This window comes from Siniperca chuatsi, linkage group LG20, assembly GCF_020085105.1.
Source record: "Siniperca chuatsi isolate FFG_IHB_CAS linkage group LG20, ASM2008510v1, whole genome shotgun sequence".
NCBI classification, from domain to species: domain Eukaryota; kingdom Metazoa; phylum Chordata; class Actinopteri; order Centrarchiformes; family Sinipercidae; genus Siniperca; species Siniperca chuatsi.
This window is the reverse complement of record NC_058061.1, coordinates 4,296,599-4,308,260: the sequence shown is the minus strand read 5'-3', so window position 1 is coordinate 4,308,260 and position 11,662 is coordinate 4,296,599. Positions and strand designations below refer to the sequence as shown.

At 42.9% G+C, this 11,662-nt stretch overlaps 1 protein-coding gene across 6 annotated transcripts in view; it reads left to right on the top strand.

Annotated features, from left to right (window-relative positions):
- Positions 1-544: 544 nt before the first annotated feature.
- LOC122868199 (Snf2-related CREBBP activator protein) overlaps positions 545-11,662 on the top strand; it is a 36,346-nt gene continuing 25,228 nt past the window's right edge. For 2 of the 6 annotated variants that reach the window (XM_044179973.1, XM_044179967.1), the window contains exons 1-9: positions 545-779; positions 2,304-2,380; positions 2,694-5,836; positions 6,667-6,708; positions 7,028-7,294; positions 9,004-9,189; positions 9,356-9,496; positions 9,717-9,909; positions 10,759-10,928. In XM_044179973.1, coding sequence (XP_044035908.1) covers positions 2,933-5,836; positions 6,667-6,708; positions 7,028-7,294; positions 9,004-9,189; positions 9,356-9,496; positions 9,717-9,909; positions 10,759-10,928 — 3,903 coding nt within the window. In that variant the 5' untranslated portion in view covers positions 545-779; positions 2,304-2,380; positions 2,694-2,932. Of the gene's footprint in view, positions 780-877; positions 1,728-2,303; positions 2,381-2,693; positions 5,837-6,666; positions 6,709-7,027; positions 7,295-9,003; positions 9,190-9,355; positions 9,497-9,716; positions 9,910-10,758; positions 10,929-11,662 lie in introns of those variants that run through there. The other 4 variants (XM_044179969.1, XM_044179970.1, XM_044179968.1 and 1 more) reach the window with 4 other exon arrangements.

The following is an 11,662-nucleotide window of genomic DNA, read 5'->3' as shown; positions in this document are numbered from 1 at the left end:
GATTGACACTTGAATTTTCCTTGGGATTAATAAAGTATATCTATTATCTAAACAGACCAAAGGAAACTGAGGCATAATAATAATAATCCTGCATTTAAAGGGAATGAGCAGGAATGTAATCCACTTATTTTCTCTAGGGTTAACTTGATCGATAATAAGGGAGTCTTACATTTCACCACGCCTCAATGTCCAGGTACTTTGATCATAAATTTATCCAAAAGGAGAAAAATAAAGTTTATCATAACTTGTAGCTTCATAACCATCCATTTGTCACTCAAAGATCAGACGAAATCACTACAAACACACGTTATGTCTGAACACAGGCTGACAGGAAAAGATATGTCCTATTACAATCGTCTTACGGTATAATTCTCCTAGCGATTTGCAAAACGTCAAGTTTAAGGTTAAAATACACCGATTAAATTGCAATATTTAATCAAGCGGTCCGCTCACAACGAACGACAATCAGAAATATCAACATTTCAAGTGGCGCGCTTGACAATATCTCGCGAGATTTCACTGTGTTCTGTACTTTGTCAGCAGCAGCGGTCCTCCACCATTTCGCTGCGTAAAGTCTCCTCCCCGCGACCGCTACATTCTGCGCCGAAACCCAGTCTCTCCCGGTCCGTATTTTAACTTCTTCCCACAGACCTAGTGGTACCTCGTTGGGTACCGGGAGACAGTTTGGATTACTGGCATTACGGATTGAGTGCGATTTTACGCGGATGACGACTCCTTCAACGAGAATTTAGTAAAAGAAAATTGGTCGGAAATTTCAGGTAGGTGGGAATTTAAGATGGCGGCCTTGAGAGGGAGGGGGGCAAGGAGGAAGTAATGGGGGAATTGAGGGGGGGGCTCAGACTTACGAAAGGACACAATCAAACTGCATTTCACTTGGTAGCATTTTTTGGAGCGAACTGCGTTGCAATTTGTTGACACGACATTGAACCGAGACAGGACACCAAAATAAAAAGCCACAGCAGCGAGCTAATTCAAATTTAAACTGTGCTTAACGAAATAAATAACGATTGAACCATCATTTCCTTACCGTCGCTTCTAAAGAGCCAGCCGTGGACCAGTGTGGGTCCCCCTAAGTCCCCCGTATAATCATTGCAAAATTTATATGGAACTTTGTAACATTGTTTTTTGCTCTTTTGTATATTTAGGCAGAAAGTAATATTTATTAGTGCTTGAAACTGAATAATTTTAACACATTTATTTTCGTAGAAACAGATTTGACCCCACGCAATGACGTCACGAGTGATTGTCCCCCTCTGTAGTGCATGCAGAAGCGGGTTTTAATGCGACTTTTCAGATGTTTTTGTCTCCTTACGAAGTAACTTATCAAATGTGTCGGCATAAACGGGCTTCTTTGAAGCTGGATCATTACATAACTGCGGGTGGGATGGGGCGCCTGCGCATCAAATGAACGCACCCTACTAACTCTTCTACCTTGCTAGTTAGCAAGCTTTCCTTTAAGTGCCACCCAAGCAGTGTTTTTGTACAAGCTAACGCTAGCTAGCTAACCACACTAGCCAAACCGGCAGCGGCGTTAACGTTAACCGTTTAATTGTGTGGGTTTTTTTATGAAGAACGCGACCCCGAGCGTGTGGTATTATTGTCACACTCGGACAGGAAAGGAAAAGTCGATTCATATTTCATCTTTTCATCTTATGTACGCAACCAAATGCACACACAACGACTGAATAAAGATGTATTTTCTCGAGGTAAATGATTATCTACAAGTTCACGCAGCTACAGCTAGCCACAATGAGTAACGTTTACATTTAGGAGACTATAAAATGAATGACTGGAGGCCCGCGCGCTTGGTCACCGGCTTTTAGCTTGAGAGCGCGTGCTGCAGAATTCCTAACATCTTCCTGTGGGCGACTGCAGCAAATGCAACTTGGAGCTGCTCCTTTAGTGCTGCTTCACGGAGTATTTTTATTACTGCTGCAGATACCCACTAAAACACAGCCAAATACACCAACTGTGGTCCTAGCTGTAGTTGGCTAGCCTAGCTATCTAGCAGTGTTGCTGCTGCTCTCGTGACGTGACATGTTACTCATCGCCCCACACATTTTGATATTTTTGTTTACTAATTGCATATCTAATGAAATTAATTATTGCTTTAGCTCCTTTTTTATTTATTGCAAAACTCTCTATTATCCGCACATAGTTGTGTAGTGTGGCACAATAGCTCGCTACAAAAGAGTTTGGAGAGATATGCAGTTGCTCCTTTTTTTATTTATTTTTTATTTCAGTAATAAAGTTACCATCCGTTTCTGTTTTGGCTTCCACAGAATATGTGGAGGGGACCATAATTTCAGCATCCTGGAAGTAGAAAGCACAGAAGATCTGTGTCTCACACCACAGACAGGTGAGAAGTTGTTGCTTTGCACACACATCCAGTCAGTTCTGAACATAACGTTATGTCCAACATTTGATGATGGCTTTCTTTTATCAAGTTTGTCAACTTACTGTCTGATTGTTTTGACGTAGAAGTAGATGTGTGCCTTGCCTTTTTTTTTTTAAGATAGTGAGTCGAACAACAGCACTGACTACATTGTCTCCAAAAGATTTTTTTATTTGTGCTGAGTTATTTCTTTTTTATGTCTCTGTTCGTGTTTAGCCTCTCAATAAATTACCCACATCGTCCAGACACTTTTTTTAACAACCTGTATTGCCCCCAGGTGCAGTGTGTAGCCGGGGCAGCACAGAGGAAGGAAGCTCTGGGGAGGAGGCGGTGCGGCAGCGTGCCTCTCCGGCTGTGGATGTGCTGGGTGGCAACCCCCAGGCTGCACATAATGTGGCTGGGGAGTCACCTCGGCATGCCCCGCAACCGGTCGCAGCTGCCCCCTGCCCAGTCCCTCCGTTCACCAATCCGTCCACTGTGCCATTGCCGGAGAGCAACAACTCAGCATTCCTCGGCATGGAGAACGCCCCTCCAACCAACTTGCCTGAGACTCTCGCGATCAGCAGCAGCAGCTCTAAGGAAGTCCCCACCGAGGAGAGCGTTTTCGAAGTTCTCAGAGTTTCAAAATCCTTGCCAACATCCCTCAATGAGGACTGTAGTTCCTCTGCTGAGATGCAAAGGCTTTGTCCACCTTTCACCCCAGATACACAGATTGACAGCACAGTACAAGAGTTGCAATACGGGTCAAAAACTGATAAAGAGAAAAGCCACTCAAATAGTCAGACAAACCAGATTCAGCCTGCTAGAGAAGGTGCTGGACTTGTGGTTATTACGGGGACAAAGGAGAACGAGTCCGTCACATTGGAATATAAACCAGAGACTGGAACAAACACAGAACTTGGTGGAAAAGAGCACACGGGCGGAAATATTCTCCCTCAACCCCAATATCAAATCTGTTTCACAGCCTCATCTCCATCTGTCCCACAATCGAGTGTTGGTTTTAAAGTCCAAGGCACCACAGAACATGGAGCTGTGGCGCAGTCTGACAGAGATCCACTTGTCAACGCAAATCAAGGCAGCCATATACCTCCGTCAGGTGCTGCAGAGCAGGCAGGTGGTCACCAGGACTCAAAATCGTCTCAGCTCCCTTTACCCTCTTCTGACAAAAGTGAGATTAAACAAACTGACCTGTCAAAAACACAACCTAAAATCATCAAAGAGATCTCAAATGATGCCAGAGAAATACAGAAAGCGAATTCTATGGAATCAGTTGAGATGTTTGAGCATGTTAAAGAGCTTGTTGACACTTCTCACAAAGAAACACAAACTCCTTCAGATGAAATACTTGTGACTCCAAAGGCAAGAGAATCGCTTCCTGGATTATACTCTTCTCCCGGAAAAGGACGCTCGGTGTCCAGCAGCGCAGCTGGAAAAGAAGACAGCCAAACCCAGAGGAGCTGCGATCCCCTTGAAGGAGAGCAGGTGAAGAGTAGCACGAGGGAGGGACAAACTGACACGGCCACCTCTTCATCTGACTTCACAATGCTGCCAGAGTGCTCTTCCTCACAGGAAGGTTCCCCAAAACCCCCTGCTGCACCCCCACTGATTGACACAGGCCTAGTTGTCTCACTGCAGGCTGAGCAGGTTGTTGAAGCAGAAACATCTCATCCCTCTGACAGAGTCCCCACAACAGAGACACCACTGACTGCTGGGCTTGTGCATTCAGCCGATGCTCAAGAAATTGTGGTTGTCAGAGAGGAGGCTCACATCAGTGGGGACTGGTCTAACATGCACCTGAATCAGAGTTACCTCCTACAACGAGAAGACGGCAGCGTCTGTGAAGCTGCCATTGTGAACGAGCTGAGTTCTGAACTCTCTACTGGAGAGCCAAAGCTGTATGAAGAAAGTGTTCAGGCAGATATTGAGTTACACTCACAACCTGTGGAGGTGTACGAGTTTTGCGGCTTGGTTGAGGAGATTGCTGAGGAAACGGTCTGCGCCAGTAGTAGTGCACCGATGCCTCACTCTCCAGGATACGAGGTGAACTTATTCAACGCGTTACTAGAAAACTCCGACGAGTACACTGTCAAAGAGGACCAAGGGTCGCATCTTGAACCATCTATTCACACAATTAATGAAGGGGACACTGTCATTATTTCCCAGCAGCCCTTGCCTTCATCACATGATGCAAATCAAATACAGGCTCGCTCTAACAATAATTCCCATAATTTGTCCATACAAAACACAAGGGTGGCTGCTGTCGGACAGCATTTGGTAATAGATGCTAACCAAGCTGTTGAAGTGGCTAACTCAAGTGAGGTTTGTTTAGTTGAAGTAGCTGCTGTTACATCTGACTCATTCAGCGTTGAACAGGCAGACACCAGTCTACAAATTGTGACACCTTGCTCACAGGTCAATGCAGCAGTTTCGGACCAAACAGTGGTGTGTGATTCTCCTGTAATTCAAACAGGTCGCCAAAAACGGGAAGCAGAAGCAACAGCTGGGACATTATCTCTCATATCCCCAGTGGTTGCTGGTGAGGACGTAGGGATGGAATCGTCCGTTGCTGTTTCAGTACACGTTTCCCATGTAGAAAATCAGCCCTCTCTAAATCAGACCCCAGGAGTCACTGTCGTAAGTGCCACAAAGCCTGCTTTGACACAGACTCCATCACAGAGTATTCAAAATGTTGCTGTGCCCACAGAAACCAAACCAGTGGCTTTCTGCACCACTCCCACCTCTGGTATTATAAATCCAAAGCTGCTCCTTCTTAATCCGGGAGAAACTCCTCTTCTGAAACACCCAGCTTCCCTTTTGGCACAGGTGTCCAAGCAACTGAATGTGGCCGGCAAGCTGGCCAATGCCTGCAGCTCTTTGTCTGGCACAGTGTCTGAGGAGTGCCTTCCCCAAACTCAGATGCAGTGCTCTGTCAATAAAACTTCTGTGACAGCAGCTCCGCCTGTCAAGGTACAGCAGTCTGCTATGAGCGGTAACATCTCGCTTCAGCTTGACCAGATTGCATCTGTCACTCCCACAAGCTCAACAAGCAAATCTGACAAAGAGGCCTTAACTGTTACTAAAACTTCAACAAATGAAGCAGATCTTGCGTCTCGAGATGTTGTCACCCCTAGAAATGCCGCCCCACCTACTACGCCTAATGCCCTTTACATGCTCACGGCGTCAGTGGAAAGGGAAGGTACAGTCATGACATCTACCAGTCCTAATGACCCCATCAGCCAACCTGACTCCCTCTATGTGGAAGACGAGAGTGAAGACATGGATCAGGACGAACCAACGGGAGAAACTGAGGCTCAGGAGGCCACTTCAGGACAGGTTAGCAGTCCAGACGAAGGCAGTGATGAAGAGCCTGATGCAGACAAAACAGAAAGCGAGATGACCACCCCCAGCTCACCACACAAGGTATTTTCGTGAAGAATGGGATCTTGGTTTGTTAATTGATTTTATCAAAGATTTAGAAAGTTGCAGAGACTGGTAGACGGAGGGAAGAGAGTTTTTGGCAGGGTTGTGGGTCCAGAGGCAGAGAGACAATTGATACGGATTTGAAAATTAGTGCGGGCGTCATCAGAAGTAAAACATTACACTTTGAAGCTTGGTGATTGTCCAAGGGTTTGTCCTTGAATGCCAAGGTAAGACAGTTGTATCAGACTCCACGAATCAAGGGCATAGCTGAAGTGAAAACAATGTTGATGAATGTAAAATTAGTGTCTGGGCATCTTGTCAACTCTATGCTAAAATATATTTATTAGCTATTCCTTGGTGTATCTTTCACCATGTTTCAGACAAAGCTGATTTAACTTTCTAATCTGAATGATATATTGAATGCCACACTAAAGCATCTCCGTGCAGTAGCTAAAGAGATGGTCAGGTGACACTATGCATCCTGAGGAATACATTTAGAAAACATAGTTGTACTTGTATTTTAGTCTGACAGTTTTATGAAATAATTTTGTGAGCTGTAAATCAGCACTGAGCCTGAAAAGAGAAATTATTAAGAAGATTTATCTTGGCTGAAAGCAAAAGCTTTATTTCTTAGTACACCATCATGTCATTATGCTTCTGTGATTCATATCAGGTATGCTGGCACGTTTTCACTGTCTAAATATGGCATCATTCTACCCATCCTTCTGCATGTAGACCATATTGATGTCACTCGTGTGAACAGTGTTTTTATTATTTAGTGATTTATTTCTTTTAAGTTGGCCGCATGCTAAGCCATGTGTGTTTTCCAGCATGGACAGAGCAGGACAGACAGAAAGGCGCTGTTCCTTAAGGTAAGTGGTGGTTGTCAGACACCCAGATAGGTTCCCTTTTTAACAGGATATTCACAAGCACTTCTTAGTCAGGCGCTGTGAGCATTTTGACTTAAGGCCATTCCTTTGACCTCTGCTATATTATGATTGTAATTCTGCATGGGATGAAAGCTGACAGAAAAGCACCGATGGCCAGTTTATAAGTCTGAAACAGCTTGCTCTAACCTAATTCATGCACGTGGCTTTTATCGTAGTGAATCTTACTGCTTTCACCTCGTAAAATCACAAAGTAAAATATTTAAAAATAATTTCCTCTTCATCTTTCTCCCTTGGTCTTTAGGTACGCCAGTGGATAGCAGACAGGGCCGCCGTGAACTCATCTCCTGTCTCACCCTCCACCTCCTCTTCTTACCCTGGTCCCTCACCCACCAGTGACTGGTCTACCCCAAGACGGGAGAAGTCCTCGCCTCTCCGGGGTCCTCATGGGAAGTTCGTTTCTCCTTCCTCTGTTGGTTGCTACAATTCCTCCTCTTCCCCACCAGATCAGGCCACCTCACAGCGACCCCGTGGAGAGCGTCACACAGACATGGCAGAGCTGGCTAAACATGTGAGTGAGCCTTATGATACAGTATCGAAAACATTGTAATAACTTTATTTATTTTTTATTTAACAGTAATGGAGAAGCAAGGCTTGAGCTTAGAAGAACTAACAATGTTTAGTGAAATCAGAAAATCAAAATAAGACATTTTTAATATTCCACAGGTGGTTTGAGGGGACTCAAAATGCTGCCACTGTGACTGGCTTTTAATAACGGGAACTATGTGTGTGTTTGAATATGACGCATGTCAAGTTCGCTCTCAGTGCCTTTCAGCCTTTGACTACATCCTCAGACTACTGAGAATAATTGTGCATTCAGAAATGATTTGCCTCATGGCTGATGACTTGAATAGGCTACTCCAGGAGTCAGAAATTTAATTGACCCTTTGAATCGGCAAAAAATCCTGGTTTGCAATTTAAACCTCCTTGAACAGGGCATTAATTAGTATGCTAACGACACATTTGAATGTGATAGGACCTATGTAATATAAAATCAAAATTCTCATCGGGGTTAGATGTAACTTTGGACCAATTTTCTTTATCAACTGTTGGCCATGTCAATGATCACTAATCAGTTAATCATTATTTTATGTCTACTTTTAATAGTTTGAGAGTCAGTGTGTAATGATACCATAGGAGGATGCCATGTACTTGTACATGTGTAGTGACAATAAAGTTGAATCTAATCTAATAAAAAAAAAAAAAAGATGGGAAGACCCCAACCTGCAGTTTTGAAGGCTCCCCCTTCTTGTAATTTCCGATTTAACCCCTGATAACTTTTTGACTGTGATGGATTTAACTTTGAGGATGCAAACTGAGAGCTGTGACAACTCTGCAGTGAATAATCAACAAAAATGGTTGTGTTGAAGACGCTCTACACTGCCACTCTCACTATTTCAGGGCTCGACATTAAGGCTCGTCCGCGACAAGTGGATTTTTTTTAGGGAAAGTGGAAGAGAAATCTACTTGCCCCACCGAACAAGTTAAAAGTAATACCGTGTGTCTTCACGTTATGTGCCACTCATTACTCGGCTATTTAGTTAAATGAATACATTCAGAATACCGATTTGAAACAAATGCTGTTCTGCTGTGTTGTTATTAACGTTATATCTCCAGTAGTGGAGAACAGCGTCTGCTGCAACGTAGTACCGCGTAAAGCCATTGTTATCCAAAAGGTGCAGGTCTTTTGAAATGAAACAGACTTTGTACTGAATTATTTTCTTCAACCAACCAAAGTTGGCAAGTTCTGTAAGGTGTTGCAGTGTGAGTCTGTCAGCCGGCTTGTTAGTGTTGGAGATCGGTGCTCCACTCCACTAACGTTATTCTCTGGGTGATGGTTTACAAAATATTCACTAAATACTTCTCCTTCGTTTTTCAAAGGCAATTGTTAAGTTTATTAAATCCAAAATGTGAAGATGAACTACAAGATAACTGTAGCGTGTGCGTGCTGTACACCGTGCAGGTGCTGCACTGTACCCTCACGGTTGAGTTCAATCTTTTGTTGTTCCGACCTTATTAACTAATGTTATTACAAAAATGTATTTTTGGCATTTATGAATCGATTCTGAATCGTAGAAGATCAGAATTGCAGTTCTTTATGTAAATAGATTTATTTATTTTTTTTCAACTCACCCCTAACGCACAGTTTCAGAAACATTGTTGTAGCGCACTAATGTGTTGGCAGGATTTACTGAGTGGTTTGACCATTGTGTCCTGCAGGAAGCAGACATCGAGCATCGAACCCAGTCACTGAAGCGAGAAGGCTTCTGGTCAATGAAGCGTCTCACCCGCCTGACAGAGCCGCCACGTCCGAAAGTTCACTGGGAATACCTGTGTGAGGAGATGCAGTGGCTCTCTGCTGACTTTGCTCAAGAGAGGCGGTGGAAGAGAGGGGTGGCTAGAAAGGTAGGTTAAGTTGTAAGTGTTTTTGTACCTAGAAATGTGTAGATGTAATTGTTTTAACCTCACATTTTTACTAGCTTGCTTGAAAGATTAGGTATACTATACTTCTTCTGTATTTCTGATGATGTATACTGTATATGTTCTAGATGTGTTCTGTTTATGTTATTAGGTGGTACGGATGGTGATGCGACACCATGAGGACCTGAGGCAAAAAGAAGAAAAAGCCAAGAGAGATGAGCACGCTAAAATCAGAAGAGTGGCGTCTTCTATCGCAAAGGAAGTCCGGGCTTTCTGGAGCAGTGTTGAGAAGGTACAGATGATTCACAAAAACCAAGCAAACAAAACATTCTGGTTCAATGTTCAGCTGTGGAATTTGAAAGGATCACGATCTGTTTGTTTTTGTGGTCGAAATAAAATGCACTTTTCAGACAATTAAATGCATATATACCGACTCAACAAGTGAAATGATCAACTGTTATAAAATGTATAAACAGACATGATTTTAAAGGAGCCTAATTTTGTCCATAAAGGTGGTGCAGTACAAGCAGCAGTCTAGACTGGAGGAAAAGAGGAAGAAGGCTTTGGACCTTCAGCTGGACTTCATTGTTGGCCAGACGGAGAAATACTCTGACCTCCTCAGCAAGTCACTTGCACCCACCAGGCCTGCTGAAACTGTTCCTCTGACTCCCAAAAAATCTCCGCCACCTGCTGTTGATGAGGATGGTGAGAATAAAAAATTTAAATAAAAATCAAACCTGCACCGTATAAAAAGAGCTTACTGTCTCCATGTTGTAGTACTGAGATTGCTTTCAGCTGAATCATTGGTTCAGAAGGGGACGTTGTCATAGCTACGCACCAATGACTGAATCTTCCTAAGAGTCCACAGAGGTTGTTTCATGGAAACAAAAGCTATTTTTCATTTTCAAGGTTATTTCATCTTTGAGAGAATGAATCACATGTCTTTGCAAATCCCACCTGATTACCAGAGCTCAAATGCACCTTGGCTTGACTAAGATGATGTGAGGTCTAATATTTGTCAAATCAGTAAAACATTTTCAGGGTACTTTACCTAGTACTGCTGGGCAACCGTCAGGCTTGAGACTTGTCAAACCTGTCAGGCTAGTCTGCTGCCCGTGTTATCAATGGCAGTTGATTCCTAAAGCATGGAGGTGAACAGTGACTTTAGTTTAAGGGTTTGCTCAGTCAGAGGAAGGACAGACTTGGCAGTGGTTCATTTCTGTGAGTCAGTAGTCCAGTCCCACTTTAATTTTATCATCTGACAACCTTTTGTGGTGCTAAAGTGCAATGACGGTCTGCTTAGTTATCAAGAGTCTCAAATTGTCACATAAATGGGATGTGGTTTAACCAATTTACTTCCTGAGGACATGAGGACTGAAGCATTTCTTGGCTTTGAAAAATGCAGTTGAGCTTTTGTGTGTACCTGAACCCAGTTGCTCTAGATATATTGCATATCTGTTTGAGATTCAAGAAGTTTTTCTGTGTCCTTACAGCAATGTACAGTCAGGAAACAAGTCTTTTTCAACACAAAACTATTCTCTTTTGTTTCTGCAGACAGAGACTTTGAGCCTCCATGTGAAGAGGAGGATGATGAGGAGACCATAGAGGTGGAGGAGCAGCAGGAGGGCAATGACGCTGAGAGCCATCGGAGGGAGATTGAACTGCTGAAGGAGGAGGGCATGCTGCCCCTGGACCAGTTACTCAGCACCCTGAAACTGCCACAGGTACCTCCACAAACCCAACAGGACTGGGATTGTTTAATCATATTGTTGGCTCGTATTCAGACTTTTACATTTAACTACAGGGTTCATTTTCCTGTCTATTACCAACTGATCAGCACACTGAAACACTAACAAATACTAATAAGATTAACTAAACCTGGTAAATATTAAAGGAAAATTTAGTTTTTGAACAACCTGGGTTTTAATTTTGCAGATTTGACATGATAAATCACACAGTTGTTCAACCTCCCCAGTTTAAAACAATTTTTAAGCCACATATTTGCAGATGAAAACATTAAAATGGTCACTCAAACTGTCCATTGTAAATGTTTGTTAGCGATGTGCCACCATCAAATGTTCATGCTACGATTATTGTGGCCCACAATATCCTGGTATTATCACGATAATCATCAACCTTTCCTGAAATACTACTACTACTGGTGCTAAAATACAGTTAAGTAATTTTACTATATCATTGCATTGGATTCAGTCAAATGTAACAAATTGGACAGTGAACTATACTGTAACTGCAACTTTGTCGGACTCTGCAAAAGAACTAACATCAAATACACTAAAACACAATAAATAGACAAAGCAGTTTGACAGTTGACTCAAAATTACTTTAAATGCAGGACATTGTCTGTGTTTTCATTCATGTTCTGATTTCTTCTAGGTGTTTTTAATAGTAGTGAAAGAACCAAAAAAATCAAGCACACTGTCAAATACTCACTTTATTT